Source organism: Humulus lupulus, chromosome 9 (genome assembly GCF_963169125.1).
Source record: "Humulus lupulus chromosome 9, drHumLupu1.1, whole genome shotgun sequence".
NCBI lineage: Eukaryota > Viridiplantae > Streptophyta > Magnoliopsida > Rosales > Cannabaceae > Humulus > Humulus lupulus.
The window spans coordinates 178367138-178388246 of NC_084801.1; the positions used below are offsets into that span (position 1 = coordinate 178367138).

Here is a 21109-nt window from a genome sequence, read left to right on the forward strand (position 1 = left end):
CCCGTTAGCGAAGCTTAGTGCTCGCGGTTGAGGCTGAGGATCTAGGACATTGTCGCGCGTCTAGGGGACATGGGCAGTGGCATCTGGAGGAGGATTTCTCCTGCTGTCCCTATAGGCATGAACATTCTGTACAGAATGGGGTGGAGTTGGATGTCTTATAGGTGATGGGAGATGTCTGACTGGCGAGGCGATTCTCGTCCCATCAGGGCGGATTAAATTAGCCCGCAATCATTCTGCTCCCCCACTTCTAGCTCTTTGCGTCTAGCGATTTGATTATGACTTAGGGGGGTTAGTTGGAATATGTTGCCTCTACGGGTTTTCTCTAGCCTTTCCCCGCGAATTGCCATGAATATTCCCAGGCACATGCGACGATGGTATTGAACTTGGGGTCAAGGTTCTAACCGATCAACTGTCTTGCCGACGATCCCTAGAAGGACCACCAGGTTGAGAATTTGGGCGATTTCTTGCCGTGGGCACAGAACTTGGGGTGGCAACTCTACCTGACCGATTTGGTTTGGACCGGTCATTCCTGTGGGTCTTACGAGACCCACTTTGCCTCTTTCTGACATTAACGTTGGTTTCAAGAGGGGGTAACCAAGCCAAAACCTCCTCGATTTGCTTGTTTTCTTTGGCCAGATGGCTTCTTAACTGCATGTTCTCCACCTCTACAGCGGTCAAGTAATCGAGGTTTGGATTTGGAGGCAGTGACGCCAAACTTCTGGTATCTTCATGACCCATTGGTTGTTTTCCCGATCACTGTTGAACTTCCGGGACATGCTCATTGGAGACAGCGGTAGGGTGGGCCTCCTACCCACCAGGCTGTTCCATCTCATTGTCGTGCCTCGAGCGAGTGACCACCATGATGAACTTTGATTTGGATCTTTATAAAAGCACTAATCTTTTTCCTCTCAATGAAAGCACCAAACTGTTGACACGGTTCTTCACCAACAGTGAATTAAGAATATATCTGGGATGAATTAGTGCTTAATGATGAATCGTATTAAGAAACTAATTCTCAAGAACACTCATCTTTTTACGTGGTTCAGTGGTTAAAATCCACCTAGTCCACGAGGCTATATTATTACTGTTTTTCTCTCTCAATTTTGACAGAGTTTTTGCATTACAAAAAATTATCTCTCATTTCCCTATCCAAGATCTCAGTATTGATAGAGAAAATCCTTGGACAAGCCTTGGGGTCATCACGTGACTTGACCCCCACTGTTACATGTACCACACTAATTATAAATATTACAATTTTTCCTAAGGCATGGTCTGATCATTAAGTAAAACTGATCTTGGATCCTCAGGGATACTCGGACATGCCATGCCTGACCATGCACGATTATATTACATGTCCGGGTTTTCAGGGATCCGCAGACATGCCATGTCTGACCATGCACGTCTATATAACGAATCTGAGTTTCTAGGGATGCAAGGATACACCAGGTCTCTAGCGTACCCCGAGCTGAATGCACCGTGAGCTTGTGTCACGGATGCTATGCCTTATAATCGTTACAAGCTCGTACTTATTGCTTTGTATTCCCCAGCTCGTGTTATTGACCTGGGGAACCGTGCTGCCTTTGTGGAGAAAATACGGATTTATGGATCATTTATTAAAGTCCTTTACTCGCCAACTATACACGAGCTAAATAAAATACTTATGCTGAATTTTAGGATGCACAATTTTTAAATAAGTATTAACAAGATATCAGGTCCAGTTTTGTATAACCACATTATACAAATTACCTCCAATAAGATGTCCTACTGTATTAGTAATCCAGATCTAGATTACATGTATTCGTAATACTAGTGAAAATGTAACGTTGATAACTCTACAAAATAGAGTTATTTTACCACTTTTTATGTGCTAATTGTTGCTTAATTGTTGAGTTTTTAATTGATTTATTAAATTTTAAAGTAATTTTGAATTTATTGGGCTTATTTTGATTTTATATATATTTGTATGTTTTTATAGTTATTATATTATAATGTGTTGTAATTTAATTATTTGAATTATTATTGTGTGTTTAGTGGTAAAAATAAATGCATATTTATTCAACTTAAGTGTCAAAACAAATTAAGTTTAAATTAATATTTTCTTTGAATTAATGAGATGTATTTGTATGTTGAAAATATTTATTTGAAGTTAATTTATACTATTTTATAGAAATTTATTTGCATTTTTTTTGTTTAAAGGAAATCTATAATAATAGTGGCATTCTTGAAAGGCCTTAACCATGCTCCATGCACTCAGCCGTGGCCCAAGCCCAGTAGCTTCTCCAAACAGCCACCTGCCACCACAAGCTTCTCCACACAGTTGCACTTCACGCCCCATTCAGCTACACTAATGCTCAGCCTCTCCTACTCGCCAGCTGTCTCCTCACTTTGAAGCACTCAGCTTCAGCCTTCACGTGACCAGCCAAGCACTCAGCTGAAGCTTCATTCCTTCAGCAAGCCACCGTGGGCCTCCTGCCATTTTCCAGCAGCCCAAGCCCGTGGGCCTGTCAACCGGCCCAGACGCCCCAGCTCGCCCAGCAGGGCCTAAAACGCCCCAGCCGCCTCTTGCTGCCATATAGCACATCTTGAGCCCATCATTTTACATTTTGTCCCCTATGACAAAATGGCCAACTTTTTACCCATTTTCTACACACTTTTTACCCCAAAATCATCATCACTCCTACAATTTACCCCTATTTACCATATTATTATTAACTTAATCAATTTACTTAATTTAAATTGATTAGTTTAATAATGTCATTTTGGCTATAAATAAGGGGTTTCAAGACCATTTGGGTGCTTAATTTTGGTTACCATCTTTTTTCTCTCATTTTCTCTCTACCATTCTATCTTCCATTTGGGTTTTTCAAGAGCATTTTGCAAGTATGTATGTCTTTTATTTTGTAATTTCTACTCTAGTTATGTGCTTCTAATCTTTTTCATAAGATTATTAAGATCATGATGAAGCAACTTGTAACTAGATAATATTTATGTTGTATGTTGATTTCCATTGTAATACAACAAAGTCTATGGATTTTTCTTCTTCATATACTTCTTTCATCTTAAATATCTTGTATTTTAGATTGTTGGAACATATTCACACTTTGTTCTTCATTAGTGCATAAACATAATATTCTTTGTGTAAGATGTGTCATTAAATTGTACACATCCATGCTTAGAACAAAAATATTATGTTTTGCCTTATAAATAATGTTCATTGATTTATTTGTTATTTGATTTGATTGATTTACACTAAATGCTTTGAAATTATAATTTTGAAAAGTGAAGAAAAATCCTATCTTTTTATAAGAAATTTGTGCTTAAAATTATAAATCTTTTTGGAAAATGATAGTTTAAAATATTTTAACTATCACTAAAACTTGGGAATCAATATACTAATAAATATTATTAAACTTACATTTTGTGGATTCTAGTATCTTAATAATCTTTTCTTTTAACACTTATTTTCAACTCATTATTGCTTTATTTTTATTCTCTTAAATAGCTTTATTTTTCAATCTTTTATTTTATGTTCATAATATTAAAACTCATCAATCTTTGGAGCTAGGTTAGAATTTATTATTTTTGATTTAAAATAGTTTCATTTTCGATTTTAGACAACTCCCTTGGGTTCGACATCCTTGCTTACACGATCACTATTCTATATGGACGATTCGTGCGCTTGCGATATATAAATTTTTAAACATACCCGTTTTGGGTCCATCAAACGTCCTTTTAATCCAAGAGCATTACACTATGTAATTAAAATAGTGCTTAACTCCTAAATGAGTCATTTGGACATAAAAACATGTAATTAAAAACTAACTCAAGGATTAGGTATTAAAAATTTCAGTCTAACAGTACTCATTAAAAGACAGTTTCACTCTCAACGTGGGATCCCAAAAGAGTTTATAAATTGATATATATATAAACATTATAGATACAAAAAGGCAGGCCTAGGTGGCAAAATCAGGGTTCAAGCCTAGTTCTAGCAAGTAATCTTGACCGTGGCAGTCGAGCAGGCTGCATATGTACACTCCACCCATGAAGCCCTCTAACTCATGGCTGGTCCGGCTTTTCCTTGCCCTTACCTGCACTGCTAGCACTAGTGAGCTCAACAAGAAAACATAATCATATTCATAAACAGTTATTCAACAGTTTACTGATCATAAATAGCATACTTAGCAGTTATAATCGATACTTAGGCATGCATTCAGTCCATCTAAGCTGCCATAGAGCCACACAGATACCCATCGCACTATTTCCCTTGGAAACAATCATGGAGTCAGTACCTACCTGTTTGAAAATCATCGCGCCATGGATTGTCCCTATTTGTTTGAAAATCATAACCAGTATATCGATTGGGGTTTAGGTCACCACCTGGATAGACAAGCGTATAGTCTCTTGTTCTCTAAAGATACTTGAGAATGTGCTTTACTGCAATCCATTTATCCAAACTAGAATTTGATTGATAACGACTGACTACTCCCATTGCACATAGCAGATATCTGGTCTTGTACACAACATAGCATACACTAGACTACCAACTATTGAAGCATATGGATACTTTCTCATTTCTTTTTCTTCCCGAGGTGTCTTAGGATTAAAGCTTTTGAGCACGTCATTTGGAGTTTAAAATATGTATATGTGCGTACACGTCATCAGGTGACGCATTGACTGTAGTGTCTCATAAAGAATTTCACACTTTAGGCACTACAATGCCATATAGGCAAGTCTAACTTCTCAAAAGTGACTTTAAACACCTCCAAAGACTCTCAAACTTTTTTGACATCCTTAGATACCTCAATGTATCACTTTGTACCCAAAATATAATTTTTAAATGCAAGCAACAAAAAAGTAAAATTTCACATCTTCATTATGTGAAACCATTAGGATTTTACACCAAGCTTGTGGAAGACCACTTTAAGAAATCCTATCATATAAGAAACCTAAGAAAGTTGTAAGAGTTTGTTCTTCATGTCCCTTAGGATTTGAATTTACAGAACATAGCTTGCCTCTCCCAAATCTTTCATTTAGAATTTCTCATCTAATCATTTCTTTACATTCGATAAAGTTTTTACATCATTGCCAATGAGTAAAATATTTTCCACGTAAAGAACTAATAAAAGAACAATCTTCCCTATGATATATTTATACATACATGCTTCATCAATATTTTGTTTGAAGCTATATGTTTTAATAGTCTCATCAAAGGTAAGATTCTAAGATCTGCATGCTTGCTTTAATCCATAAATAGATTTCAACAACTTGCACACTTTGTGATCTTGCCCTTTTTGTATGAACCCTTGTAGTTTTACCATATGGATACTTTCATCAAGAGAGTCATTAAGAAATGTTGTCTTGACGTCTATTTGTCATATCTCATAGTCATGAGAAGCGACTATGGATAAAAGGATGCGTATGTATTTCAGCATGGCAACGAGAGAGAATGTTTCTTCATAACAAACACCTTCCCTGTGAGTGTAACCCTTAGCTACAAGTCTTGCTTTGAAAGCCTCTACTTTCGAATCTATGTCTCTATTCTTCTTGAAGATTCATTTGCACCCAATGTGCCTGAATTAGAATACATCGATTCCATTTCTTTGTTTATGACCTCTTGCCATTTTTCTTTTTTCAGGATCCTCAACTGCCTCGTTAAAGGTTAATGGTTTGTTCTTATCAGTGTCTGATACAAGGACATATATTTCATGTTCATAGCGAATAGGTTGTCTAACAACCCTCCCACTAAGACGCTGCACACGGGCTTCCTTTTCAAGAACAAATGTTTCTTTGGTTTGTTGTTTATCCAAAATCTTCAAAACCATAAAACAAATAAAAATTAATGTTCATGCCCCTTCCCAATACAAAAAAAAAAATCACAACTTTCATAACCAAATACTGAACATTAATGAATTCAAACGTTCATAGCCAAATAAATAACATCAATGAAATGGACCCAAACCAAATTGTCCAATACTTGTTGGAAATTGATTTTTGTAAAAAAATTTAAACAAACCCAAAAAAAATATAGCTATGAATTATAAACAAAAATTGGTATGAACAATGTACATAAAAAATCTAGAACACAGAACAAAATGAGGAAGCAAGCATTAAACATTATGATGCAAAGAATTTGTAGCAAATAACAAACAACCAACAATCTGATGCAAAAATGAGGGCGCAGTAGCCCATTACCCTTAAATCAAATCAAATTTGAAAAAAAATGAGGAAACAATATACCCTAGCCCTCTTCGGATTTGAGCTACCAGCAACGTAACTGTCGCCCCGCCTACCACCTAGATGCACACTCATCTACTAGGAAAAAGACTTGTTGACCGTCGTCGGAAATAATGAAGACCCAAACCTAGAATTTCCTCTTAGCCCTCATCGAACCTTCCCCATTGAACTAGCACCCTGTTGTCTGATTTGCTAGACTTGCACTAGAATTGTCGATGTCCTCGGATATCCCATCGCATCCTACCTCATGACACTGGCCATTCTCATGGCTGCATGCATCCTTGCTTCACTCTAGCCACCTAGTAATATGGAAGAAGAAGAATAAAATGGGAAAGAGGAAGATGATTTTTTTCATTTGAAATTAAATTTTTTTAGGGAATTTTAAATCAGGTTTCTTATTTTAATTTTTGTTTAAATTTTAGTTTAATAAAATTTTGGGTTTTCAATACTTTTTTATTTAATGATTAGTTATTAGTTGATTTAATGTTTATTTTTTTAATATTTAAAATGAATTTTAAATGATTTTTTAATTGTGTATTTGATTTTTAACATTTTTTAATGTTTAAATGAATTTTATAAATAACTAACTAATTAAAATAATTGATTAAGATCAATTAGAGATTGTTCACGTATGTTAGCCGTAAAATAAAACTAAATATTTAAGTACTACAAATAAAACGTCAATTATCCAAAATATAAAACTATAAACAAAAGACAAAATAGTAAGAGCATAATAGTAAAAATATAAACTATAAACATTATATATGAAAACGAAATAATTAACAAAATAAATAGTAAGAGCATAATAGTAAAAATCTATACAAAAAGAACTAAATTGTAAAAAAATATATAGTACTTTGAAAATTTAACAATAAAAAAGTCAAAGAGTCAAAGAAGACAACTACTCCATGGTCCTACACTGGTCTGCGATGGTCATGATAGATATTAATTGTAATGATTTGGATAAAGTGATGAATATGATTTCATCCAAGTTTTATGAAAAGTAGCTCAACAATTAAGAAGGCAATAATAAGAATTAACTAAGAGTTGTCACATTACAATTTGTCAAAAAAAAAATCTGACATTACCAAAAAAAAAAGGATTAAAATTTTAAATGTTGAAAGTAGGTCCATATATAGATTCTCTAACTCACAGAATAAAATAATAAACCATATGCATGAGTATGACATTTAAAAATGGAAAGTTTTCCCGTTGCACCTCTAAATTTTTTTTAGCAAAAAAAGAAGAAAGAAAGAGATTATACAAGACAAAACAAGTGATCGAATATTTAGCTTTAAATTAGTGGGAGCGTGGGGAATAATTTGCATTTGATTACTATTAATGATTCCAAATTAAGATAATAAGTCATTAACATTTAAAATGTGTGCTAAGATAATATTTTGAAAACTCCAACCTCTTAACTAAAACAAGGGGTGGGCTTAGGATATAAAAGAAGGGTGGATAGATATAAAGGCATCCATTATTAAATGAAGAAAGCAATTGAGAAAAAGATAGATTTATTCCAAGTTTGAAATAGTCAAAGTCGCCATATGTTATTAATTCGTGTCAACCACATACAACTTGATAGGCAGAAAAGTCAGTCAATTTTATAGTACTTCTCTATTAAGCATATAAATATTCTTACTCATGTGTCATGTTCTCTCTAATCTAATCGTTATCATGACTTCTGTTCAATTAATTGAATCATCAAAACTAATAATCTAAAATAATTATAGCACACAGATCTTTTTACATTTTATTATATATACTACTAGTTCATTTCTCAAAGAAAACAAGAAAACAAGAGACGATTTTTGGGAGACTAATACTATTATGGGTTGCTTTCTAAGCCGAGAAGTGTATTTACAAGAGAAGAAGAGTACTAAGAAGAAAGATAGAAGAAATTCAGTGCCATATTCGAGCAAGAAAAACAAAAGAGGTTATAATTCTTATGGCACTGGATGTACGGACGGCGGAGGTGATTATGGTCATGGTGGTGGTGGTGACGGCGGTGGTGGCAAAGATGGTGGCATGGTTCTGATGTCAGGTGCTGCTGTGGTAGCTTTTAGTATATCAGCTGCTGCTGTGATGGATGATGGCGGTGGTGATTTTGGCGGCGGCGGAGATTGCGGTGGCGGTGGCTGTGGCGGTGGCGGTTGTGGTGGAGGTTAATTATTGGATCCAAATATACTTAATTAATGTCAATGTGAATGAGGATTGATTTGTTTATGTATATATGAGATGAGAGTATATATGTTCTATAAAGATAGAGCACATTATCTAGAATAATTTTTTAAACAAATAAAAACAATTGTTGATTTTTTTGGGCATGATATTTTTACCTTCATCATCAAAATATATATAAATAATATATGTTTTCTCTCTTTAATTATATTATTTGCGTATGTTAGCAAAATGACCGAATATGTAGCGCTATTTTTTTATTATTATTATTATAGCAAAATAGTTAGATAGATAATATCAATAAAATTGGTGTTTTATATTAAAAAAAATTGGTGCTAAAATTGATATATATTCTGTATATAAGATATATATGTAATAAATTATGACATAACCAGTATATCTATTTACTAAAATAAAGTGTTAAAAATATTTCAATAATTTTAGTAAGTTATGCAAGTAGGCTAAGTAGCCGATTAGGACTTTGTACAAAATTATTCTAAAACTTGTTATATTTCTAAACTTGCTAAAATTTATGCTTTTCTGTAAAGTAATTTTTAAAAACAAAAAACAAAAGTAATCATTCTATACGTTAGTATAAATTGGTCTCCTCTTTGTATTTGAGTGAATGAAACAGGGAAAAGAAAACTTCAATTGTACCAAAAGTGTAAAACATACACAAGAATGAACTATATTTGTATTTATATATATATATATAATTTAGGGACCAGGATGATGTCCCCTATCAACCATTTTACAACTCTTGATTGGATATCCACCTTTTGGACTCCAAGTCAAAGTGAATCCAGTAGAGAATATGCAGTAGTGTTGGAATATATCTACCTAAGATCATTAACCTTCATGTTTATTTACTTGGTGGTCAGGTTAGATATAACATTTTCTTACAAGAAAAGGCAAATAAATTTGTACATTGCTGAAGGATTTCAAAGAGATTCATTTTGTGTAAACGTACAGACTGAGAGGAAGTTGAATGTAGTGTTGTACAAATAAGCAAGGAGGAATGACTAAATAGAGATTTCTTTCATAAATATATACTTTATATTATGGATTTTTTACTTTTCGATGCATTGTCATGATGATGTATGTATGTATATATATATTCGCTTTGAAAGCTTACAGAGTTTTTCTTTTTCTTCTCTTGTTGATAATCTATAAGCCACACACTTAGAGGGGAGTACAAATGAAATTGTTACATTACAATCAATTTGTTTTTAGCATAAACTAATTACAAGTACTATCTCTTGATAAGTATATATTAACTTTCAATATTGGATGGGATTTTTAATGACATTATGATCTTCTTTAAAGATCATTTGCGTACTGTTTGAAGTAGTTTAGGAAAAGAAAGTGTACATCACATAGAGATTCTTTACTGACAAGTTGTGATGAGTATCTCTATCAGAGGCCTGCTTTTATTTGTTGAATCTGAAACATTTATATAGTGATTTGTTTGAATATGGGACCTCAATCACAATGGATCTTCTAAAGTTAGCTAAGTTGAGTTGATAATGATGCTTTGTTTTGAACTCATTCTTTCAAAAGTTGATGCATGCTTTTAGTTTCTTTAGTTTGTTGAGTTTGATATATACTGTCATTTTATTTGAATATGACATTATTTTTTTAGTTTATTTTAGTATGATGCATTTTTTTTATTAAGTTCGGTTTAAGTATCATGAAGATTGATAGTGATAATATGCTTTGAGACAATTTCTTTTTTAGTTTTCTTGTATTATCTTTAATTAAATATCACAGACGGCGAAACTATGAACACAGAACTTGAAAACCATGAAGAAATTGTAGCAACAATCGTGGATGCTTTCAACCTTCTTTTCAACAGAAAAGAATGAGATCCCAGATAAGCTACAAGTTGAGCAACCTGCAAAAAGTAACTGCAGCTCTAATTATTAAATCTATATGACTATTTAGAATATATACATTATTTTACTAAGTTATTAATTTAATTACTTAACATTTTAATTACTAGTGTCCACATCAACGAGACAATGTAGCATGTGATTCTATGTGATAATGATGTTGAAGGACTTGATTGAATATCCACTTCCAAAACATTACTTGAACATCCACTTACAAAACATTCTATGGTTGTCATCTCTGAACAACAACATCCATTGGACCCAATTAGTATGTGAAGGATAAATGTTCTAACATCACAATCACACCCAAACCAGATCATTGAGGCATAAGAGTAATCCCAAAACAGATGGAGGTTACTTTCATCATCCTCCTCATAGATGGGGCAGACCACTGAATTAATCCCAACATATTGGCTGAGTTTGATTCGTGTGAGTAAAGAGTCTTTTAGGACCTGCCACCACAATATCTTGTTTCGGTTATGCATCCTTGAACCCCAAATCCACTTCCATACCATATTGTTATTACTCTCAATAGATCCACTCCTCATTAGTTTACATGTCGACTTTAGAGAAAAACATCCATTCATTTCCACTGTCCACATCCATTCATCCTATTTTTCATTCACAAGTAGAATTATGTTTAAGATTCTCTTAGAGGCCTTTCATTGAACCAATCTCTAAATTTTTGGACATCCCAGTGGTTGTCTAGAATGAATTCTTTTACCCAATCAATGCCGAAAGTGGTATCTTTTCAGGATTGTGGTTGGAGCTCTCCATTCGAAACTCAAGGGTAGAATCATATTGTAACGCCATATTACCAAAGGACTGTTATACTGTGTATTTTAAACAGTGTTAAACTCATTAAATGAGTCATTTGGCCATAATCGTATAACTAAATGTGATTAACGATTTAGGGTTAAATTTTTTTTGTCAAAGATACAAACGTTTCACTAAAACGTTTACTGTATACATGGGATCCCAAAATATATTTGAAAGGTTAATTACAATAAAATAGTTACAACCTGCTGACTTAAGAGGCAAAATAGGGTATGACCCTAGTTCCTCTTTAAACCCTCGACTGTGGTAGTCGAGCAGCCGCATATGTACACATCGTCACCTAAGCTCTCCAACTCAAGGATGATCCAGCTTTCTTTTACCTTTACCTGCACCACATAGCACCCGTTAGTCGAGGCTCAGCAAGAAAACTCAAACATGCTCATGAGCAGTTAATAACATGTCACCAAATCATAATAAGCATGTCTAGCAGTAATAACCCTATTCATGCATGCAGGCAAGTACAAATAAATGATTTTGGAATCTTTCTGGCTCGGCGCCCTAGGATATGAGACTAATAAGTCACCCTGGGGCCCTGTGCGCTGTCCTCTGTATAACCAGCTTTCTAGCTGATCTAGTGTACTCGGTGCAAGGTTGTCTTCAATCAATAGATCAATCAAACGTATGATGTGCTTCTGGTTAGGCTAGATCATATGGACCAGCGCTTAGCGCACTACTGCCCTGCTTGACTAATAAGTCAATGCCTTACGACCAGCATTCAGTTCGTTATTGTTGTCCACGACTAATAAGTCAGTGCCTTTCGACCAACACTCACCATGATAATGTCGTCCTTGAATAATAAGTCAGTGTCTTTCGACCAGCGCTCAGCACTATTGCTGATCTTGACTAATAAGTCAATGCTAGGATATGTGACTATTAAATTACCTCAGATCTCTTAGCCATATCCTCTGTATTAGCATACCTAGCACTAACCAGCACTCAACGTGCTAAGGCCGTTCTTGACTTTTAAGCCAATGCTAGGATATGTGACTATTAAGTCACCTCAGGTCTTTTAGCCGTATCCTATGTATAAGTGTACCTGGAGCTGACCAGCACTCAACGTGCTAAGGTCGTTCTTGACTAATAAGCCAATGCTAGGATATGTGACTATTAAGTCACCTCAGGTCTCTTAGCCATATCCTCTATATAAGCATACCTGACACTTCTGGTTAGCCTAACCAATACGACCAGTGCATAGCACTATTGCAGGTATTGACTAATAAGTCAATGCTCTTCAACCAGCACTCAACACTATTGCTGCTCATGACTGATAAGTCAAAGCTTTACGACCAGCACTCAGCACAATTGCTGTAACGCCCTAGTTACCCCAGAATAGTTACGGTAAATGGTGAACCAGAAATTTGACTTGCTACCCGAGTCCTTTGGTTAAAAACGTGCTCTAAGTGTTATTAACAAGCTAAGGTGGAAAACCAATAAAAAGGAAAGGATATATTCCATTAAGTATATAAACTTCTCATGAGTTAATCAAAACATTTACAAGTTGTTTATAGTACAAAATGGTCACTACTGTTTCAAATTTACAACCCCGCTGACCTAAGCGGCAAAAATAGGGTAAACCCCCTAGTTCCTCTGAGAACGCCTTGGCCGTGGTGGTCAAGCGGTCGCATATGTACACATCACCATCTAAGCTCACCACTCAAAGCTGGGTGAGCTTTTCTTTCCCTTTACCTGCACCACATAGCACCAATGAGCCAAGGCCCAGCAAGAAAACACAATATAGCATGATATAATATCAGCAATGACCATAATAATCATTCAGGACTTTCAGTCCAAAACAGATAGGTGACAGTCACAAAAGTCACTAAAGTGTGTACATCTCCCTTTAGCCATGTGACGATAGGGTCACCAGGGCTTAACAGATAAGTGAACCTTTCACTAGCTTAAACAAGATAGGTGCATGATGATCAGTCACCAACATAACCTTCCTCATGACTCTAGAGTCATAACTATGGAACACTGTCCCCTAGCCATGTGACAAGCAGTCACCTAGGCCTTTGGCCCTGGCTCTGAGTAACTAGTCTTAGACTAGCCAAGCGCTTATAAGTTTCATCGACCTTAGGGTTGGTCCAGTGTTAATGCCTTAGAGTCATTCAACACTGATATCGATTAGATCTAATCTTCATTCGGCCTTGCGTTCAAGACTATTATGCCGTTTCTGACTCTTAGGTCAGTATCCCTGACAAGTTAGTATCATATACAAGTAAACAATATTCACTAGCATTTAATATGCAATCCATGTCCACATTTATCAACCAACATGCCTCAATAACAATCATGCATGTCACTTACACAGGGTGCAGTTTTCTTACTTCAGATTCGAGCTAGAATGATTAAAAGAACGACCCTTGAGAACGATCAACCTTTAGTTCTTTAGCGGTCACCTAGTCATAACCAAATACGGGACATCATCAATAAAAATGATCAACATAGGTTTTCAAACCATAGCTAGCCTCCGGGACATCAATCCAAACTAATCCAAGTAGTAGGAACAATCCCGAGGCCTAAAACTGTGTTCCCAAGGTCAAAACACACAAACGGGCTCAACCCTGCCCAAGGGCTGCGGCCCTGACACCTTGGGCCGCGGCCCCCAGCCACTCCAGGAGCAAGGGCCGCGGCGCCCAGCAAAGGCAAAATCCTCCCACCTGCTTCATCGAGCTAGGGCCGCGACGCCCAAGAACAGGGCCGCGACCCCCAACCCAGAACATGCCCAAACTCGTTCTCCTTCATCCCAAAGCCTCCAAAATCATACCTAAACACTTCCAAATCATCAAATCAAAGTTCCCAAGCTTCCCAATGGTCCAAAACCATCAAATCCCAAGGCTCAATCGAACCAAAAACTCAACGATTCACAAAATCCAATTCAAAGCTTAGAAACTCTCAAAACTCAAAACTTAAACTTAGATTACCTACGATTGGATTGTTTCTTATCAAATCCTTTGGTCAAGAAGCTTCTAATCTTTCCTAGGGTCGCTGTGGATGCCAAAAATCCACCAAATAAGAAATCTCTAGTCCCTGGCTAGGCTACGTGGTTAAAGGTCGGGAATTCATGCTATTGGGCTTGGACCTATGGGTCTTGTGAATATGGAATAATTTCTCTTAAAGCTTTCCTCGATGGAAGTATGGAAATTATAGGTGAGCATTTTCCTAGGCCAATGGCCTCGCGCCATCAAGGTGTTTCATGCCTTGGATGGGTCTCATGCCTAGAAGGATGCCTCGTACTATGCCACACCCAGCCTCGCGTAGCAAGGCCCTCTGTGCCTTGGCCAGGCGTCACCTAACCTCGTGTAGCGAGGCGCCCTACGCTTCACCCAGCCTCGCGTAGCGAGGCCCTCCACGCCTCGGCCAGCCGCACCTCCAGCCTCGCGTAGCGAGGCCCTCCGTGCCTCGACCAGTCGTCGCCTAGCCTCGCGTAGTGAGGCCCTCCGTGCCTCGGCCAGGCGTTGCCTAGCCTCGCGTAGCGAGGCGCCTTACCCTTCACCCAGCCTCGCGTAGCGAGGCCCTCCATGCCTTAGCCAGCCACGCCCTCACGCGTCCAAGTGCCTCGTGAGACATCATGCCCCCGCTCACCAAAGGGTCTCGCGAGATGTCATGCCCCTGCGCACCTAGGTGCCTCGCACCACCAGCCTCGTGCACCTGGGCATCAAGGCCTCGTGCACCCATGCGCAAGGGCCTCGCGCACTCATGGTCCCGTGGCCCCCTAAAACGTCTTGCGCCCCTAGGGGCCTCGCGAGGCATGGCCTCCACTAAACACATGTCGGCCACTCACCAAGGGCCTCGTGTACCCATGTTTAAGGGCCTCACACCACCATGGTCCCGTGGTCCCCCAAGGTGCCACGCACCAACATATTCATCAGATACCAAGTACTCGTATGTGTACGGGTGCAGGATGTACGACCATTAGGAGGACAGAAGCGTGACCCTGACATCTATATCACGCACGTGGTGAAGGTACAGATTGGTACAGAGAGTGGAAGCACTATGTGCACACCTCTAACCACATGCCAGGCCGACACCATGACTTTCTGCTCCACCACGACCTGTGCCACTACCCAGACAATGTACCTATGTACAATATTGTCCCCTAGGACCACAATGTATGAGGAGCCATTAGAGCTCCAGTATAAATAGATCCTTTCCCCTCCAGAAAAGGGGTTGGAAAATTCACTGTATGCAGAGGCTATTGAGAAATATACTAAGGCTTTCTCCATTGTTGATCTGTGTTTACTTTTCCTTAAAGTTTATTCTCAGTTCTTATATAAACTTCACCTGACTTACCTTTGAGTTTTCCGATCGAATTTCGTTGACGAGATTTCACCGTCAACAGTCGCTATGCCTCGATCCTCGCTTGATTCCGACTCCTAGATCTCGAGATTTCCTTGAAAATGCTTCGGACGGTAAAATGAACTACGGGAAGAGAACGAGAGGATTTCTAACGTACGTTCTATCTGACAAGCTACTTCAAGCATAAGTAACCTCAAATAAAACCTAGTGCTCGGGGTCCCAAAAACACACCCGGGGACCTTATAGTGAAAACTTCCAGAATTCCATCCTGATCTCAAATACTCCCAATTTATCATCAAATAAACATTCTTATTACCCAATAATTGACCCCGTTATGACAAAACCGCTAATCCATTATATAGGACCGTTTCATGCTGAATAGCTCGAATATATCTCCATAATAATGGAATCTCTTTCAAAAATCACAATATGCACCCAAATACACAATTATGCCCTCAACAGGCCAAATTGTCAAAATACCATAATAATCAAATGTGGACCCACATGCATGCATATGACATCATATTATAATATAATTCACATAAACATGCATATATTCATTTAATGGCATAATTAAACAGTTATGGCCCTCCCGACCTACTAATCCAGCCATTAAACTAATCCAGCCATTAAACCGTATTAGGGATTTCGGTGCATTACAATTGTCGCTCTTAACTGATAAGTCAATGCTCTTCGACCAGCACTCAGCACTATTGCCGCTCGTGACTGATAATTCAAAGCTTTACGACCAGCGCTCATCACTATTACCGTTCCTGACTAATAAGTCAGTGCTTCCTCCATGAGGTAATGCTAGCAGGCATATATCATATGTCAAATATCCAGAAATAAGGCAATAAGCATGTTTAATCGATAATCACAAGCATAATCATAATCATGCACATTTACAGACACCCAAGCTCTGATCAATTCCATATTCAACATGCATTCCATGCCATAATCGCATGTATCACATGCATCACATACTAGGTGCAGTTTTCTTACCTTTGGACCAAGCACAGGTTACCAATAAACGACCCTCGAGCACGATCCTGATTCTGAACCCCTAGCGATTACTTAGTCACAACCATAATATAGAATCCTGTAAAAAACGAGTAAATAAAGACTTCTGGACTGAGTCCTAGCCTCCGGGACGTTGAATCCTACCAAACCGGGTAGTAGGATCAATCCCGAGCCCTTAGGTTTAAGTTCCCACGACTAAAAACCTAACCTAGCGAAAAATGCACAGACGGGCCGCGACTTGGCCCTGGGGGTGGCGGCACGCCTTCCAGATAGACAACCCTCTGCCTGGGCTTTAGGGCACGAGCTACGACTTGCCCCTAGAGTCGTGATGCGCCCCCCAAGCAGAACCCCTCCTGGTTATGGGTTCACACAGGTCGCGACTTCCAAGAACAAGGTTGTGACCCAACCTCGAACCCAGCCATTTTCTTCGTTTTTTCCATTTAAAAACCTTCCAAAAACCTATCCAAACATATCCAAATCTCACAATCAAATTTCCCAAACATCTCAATTTCTCAAAACCATCAAAACCTAAACTTTAAACAACTTGAAAACTCATCAAAGCATAAAATCCAATCAAAGGTTAGAAACTTGAAAACTCAAAACTTGGATTACCTCTGATTGAGTTGTTTTCCAGTTAAATCCTCCAGCTAATAAGCTTCTCATCTTCTCTAGAATCATTATGACTCTAACATTGCTTAAATCCGAGTCCCAAAACTAGAGTTTCCTTCGAAAAGGATAACGAACGTCAAAAAGGGAATGGGAGAGAGAGAGAACGTACTGAACGTTCTTTTATGTTTTTGACAGGTTACTTCGAGCTTAAGTAACCTCAAGCAAACCCTAACGCTCGAGGTCCCAAAAACGCCCCCAGGGTAAAATAGTCAAAATTCTCATAATTCCCTCGTGATCTTACTAACTTCCAATATATCATCAAATAATCATTCTCATTACCCAATATCTCGGTAATGTGCTAAATACCCAATATACCCCTTGACTCACTCTAAGTCAAGTATGAGTCTCGTTGTGACTTTCCCACTAGCTTGCTCCCAAGGATCGTCTCGTGCCGAGTAACCCAAATATACACATAACTGGCCAAATTACAACAATTGCCCAATTAATCAGAAATGAGTCCACATGCATATTTAATACACCAAAACATGCATATCAAGTCATATTATAATATAACTCACATAATCATATAATGATACACATAAATATCATATAATCACATAATTTATCATCTCGGCCCCTAATCAAGGCCCTAAGCCTTATTAAGAAATTTGAGACGTTACACATATGAAGGTTAACCCCCCCCCCCCCCCCCCCCCCCCCATCACCTATAATAAAATGTTTCTATTCCATAGGATAGCTTTCCACATGAGTAAGTCGAAAATACTTCCTAATATATTAAGGAAATCTTTTCCTTTTTTGTGCTTTGCCTCCATGACCTTGCTCCATAGACTGTTAGTGTCAATAAGGCCTTTCCAAGCCCATCTGGTAAGGAAAGCCTTGTTTATCATCTCAGTACTCCTAAACCCCAGTCGTCCTTCAATTTTTTTGCATAACTCCTTCCAACTAACAATATGATTTTTTTTTTCACCTAGAGTTTCGCCCCATCAAAATGTTTATCATCTCAGTACTCCTAAACCCCAGTCGTCCTTCAATTTTTCGTTTGCATAACTCCTTCCAACTAACAATATGATTTTTTTTCCACCTAGAGTTTCGCCCCATCAAAATTACACAATGATTAGTCCACTCAGGATGCCACCAAAACAGGGATTACATCATAAGCGGCAACATAAGAAGAAAGAGATGATCCTACCAATTGAATTAGGCAAGCTCATCCTGCTTTAGAGAGTAATTTAGTTTTCCATCCCTAGATTCTTCCCAAGACCCGGTTTGTCAGATACTTCACATCTTTCGTTCTTTTAGTGGATCTCAACGGTAGTCCTAGATAAACTGTATCCTTCTTCATTCGCTTTATTTGGAGGAGTTTTGCAATCTTGATGGCCTTAGTATCGACAACTTCCTTAGAAAAGTAGACTAAAGATTTTCGATAGTTGATGACTTGTCCTGACCATGAGTAATATGTAGATAGGCACGCCAAGAAAGTTTTTGCCTCTTTTGAGCTTGCCCTCCCAAATAATACTATGTCATTTGCGAACATCAAATGACTTATGGATGGTCTATTTCTACCCATCTTAAAACCTTTAATTTCATGTGCGTAGTCTAAAATATTATAGTTAAGTCACCAAGTAGTTTTTTTCAATTGCAAAAATCACATTTTACACCAATTTTATTTCAATTTTAGTTGATTAATAAAAACCTAATATAGATATATATATATATAACAATGAAAAACTATTGAAATTCGATTTTAAAAATAAAAAATAATTTAAAAATTCTCACATAAAACATTATTTAATTTAATTAAATTAAGTTTTAGACAAAAACTAAAGAATTAGTAATATAAGAAAAGGTCAACTCGTTTTTAAAATATTAAATATTAATTAAAGTCACAAAGACTTCCCACCATAAAAAAAAATATTGAAACATTCTTCGTTTTACAAAATAATATTCTTTATGGAAATATTTTTCTTGAATCTTCATATCTATATATGTAAAGGAAAAATGGTAGAATGACCCTTTATCATAATACCTGTAGTTTTCTTCAAGATTGTTATTTTGAGTGGAAATTACATAAAATATAGTATTTTTCTATAAATTTGATAAATATGGGGTTGTCAATTTTGTGTATTTTTATGGCTTTTTTTTTGTTCCTTTTAACAATTTTATGGGTTTTTTCTCAACTTTTTTTTATGATAATCTTTTACTACCACATTAATTTTTAAAATGACTAATTCAATACTAGTAACTTGTTACCACTATCAAATTAGCTTTCTTAAAATTAATTTCATAGTAGTAATTGGTTACCTTCATATCACTAATAAATTAAAAAATTAATAGTAGTAACCAGTTCCAAAAAAAATTATTTTCATAATGGTAACTAATTACTACCACATCAATTTTTAAAATAATTAATTTGACATTAATAGTTATTCTAAAAAAATCTAGGAAAACAAAATTAATATTACCAAAATATAGAAAGAAAAAAAACTCTTAAAAATGTTTAAAAAAACAGAAAAGCCGCATTTTAGTATCATTATTTTTTTATTCATATTTATAGAAACTAAGTTTAAATTTAACATACTTTTATAAATATAGGCGGTGCTGGTTTTCGTACTAGAGACGGTGGCATTATAATTGGGCTGGCGGCAGCGGTGGAGATTTTGGAGTTGGCGGCTTCGGCAATGATGGCGGTGCCGGCATCCACGGCGGTGATTGTTGATAAGCATTGAACACTTTGTAATTATCTAAATCCTTTTTTATGAATTTATTTATTTGTTACTTACTCAAATTAAATTGTTGTGTATATTCTAATAAATAATATCGTACAAAGTTGTAATACATTCTTAAATAAATCGGTTGAATCGAAGAAATTTTTTTATTAAGAAGTTGAATTTTATATGTATTTATATATTGTATGGATTCTATTACCTGAGCCACTTGTTTAACTAATAAATTATAAGGAGAATAATTAATTCGTGTCAACCACCTACATCTTGATAGGCAGGTAAAGTCAGTCAATTTATAGTATACTTCTCTATTGATTATATAAATATTCTTGCTCATGTGCCTAATAATGTTCTCTCTAATCTAATTATCATGACTTGTGTTCAACTAATTGGATCATCAAAACTAATCTAAAATAATTATAGTGCACGGGTATTTTCTTATTAGGAACTCGAGAAGAAACTACATATTATTATATATATACTACTTGTTCATTTCTCATCACATATATACATGTGTGTGTGTGTTATAATTACACTAAGGAACACACAAAGAAAACAAGAGACGATTTTTGGGAGATTATTATGGGTTGCTTTATGAGCCGAGAAGAAGTGTTAGTACATGAGAAGAAGCGTAATAAGAGGAAAGATAGAAGAAATTCAGTGCCATATTCGAGCAAGAAAAACAAAAGAGGTTATAATTCTTATGGCACTGGATGTACGGACGGCGGAGGTGATTGTGGTTATGGCGGCGGTGGCGGCAGTGATGGCATGTCTGTGATGTCAGGTGCTGCTGTATTAGCTCTTAGTACTATAGCAGCTGCTGCTGTGATGGATGATGGTGGTGGCGATATTGGCGGCGGCGGAGATTGCGGTGGTGGTGGCTGTGGCGGTGGTGGTTGTGGTGGAGGTTAATTATTGGATCCAAGTTTACTTGATTAATATGTAAATTAAGGGATTGATTTGTTTGTGTAAATATATGAGAGTATATGTTCTATAAAGATAGAGCATCTAGATTAATTAATTAAACACCTGACGAAAAAAAGAATAATTAATTAAACAATTAAAAAGAAAATTGTTGATCATATTTTTTTGTTATGATATTTTTACCTTTATTATCTACATATATTTATATAATTGATATTTAAATTATATTATTCTCGTATTATTTGAATTTGTAATTGAATATACTCATCTCACACATACATGTGTAGGGCCTAGATTGGTTTCTAAGGGTCCATAGCCTATTAAAGCTCTCAATAAAGAAGATGTTTATTTAATCATTAATCATAA

General features: G+C 36.5%; 1 protein-coding gene across 1 annotated transcript; it reads left to right on the forward strand.

Annotated features, from left to right (window-relative positions):
• Nucleotides 1-8067: 8067 nt before the first annotated feature.
• LOC133800363 (uncharacterized) lies at nucleotides 8068-19822 on the forward strand. The gene is made up of 2 exons (XM_062238322.1): nucleotides 8068-8401; nucleotides 19689-19822. The coding sequence occupies exons 1-2, from the start codon at nucleotides 8068-8070 to the stop codon at nucleotides 19820-19822; spliced, it is 468 nt and encodes a 155-aa protein (XP_062094306.1).
• Nucleotides 19823-21109: the final 1287 nt, after the last annotated feature.

What these genes read in the sequence shown, in the direction of transcription:
- LOC133800363 (XM_062238322.1), top strand. Translation starts at nt 8,068, where the DNA reads ATGGGTTGCTTTCTAAGCCGAGAAGTGTATTTACAAGAGAAGAAGAGT. An exon ending in CGGTGGCGGTTGTGGTGGAG is followed by an intron (nt 8,402 to 19,688) that starts GTTAATTATTGG and finishes TTATAAATATAG; the next exon opens with GCGGTGCTGGTTTTCGTACT.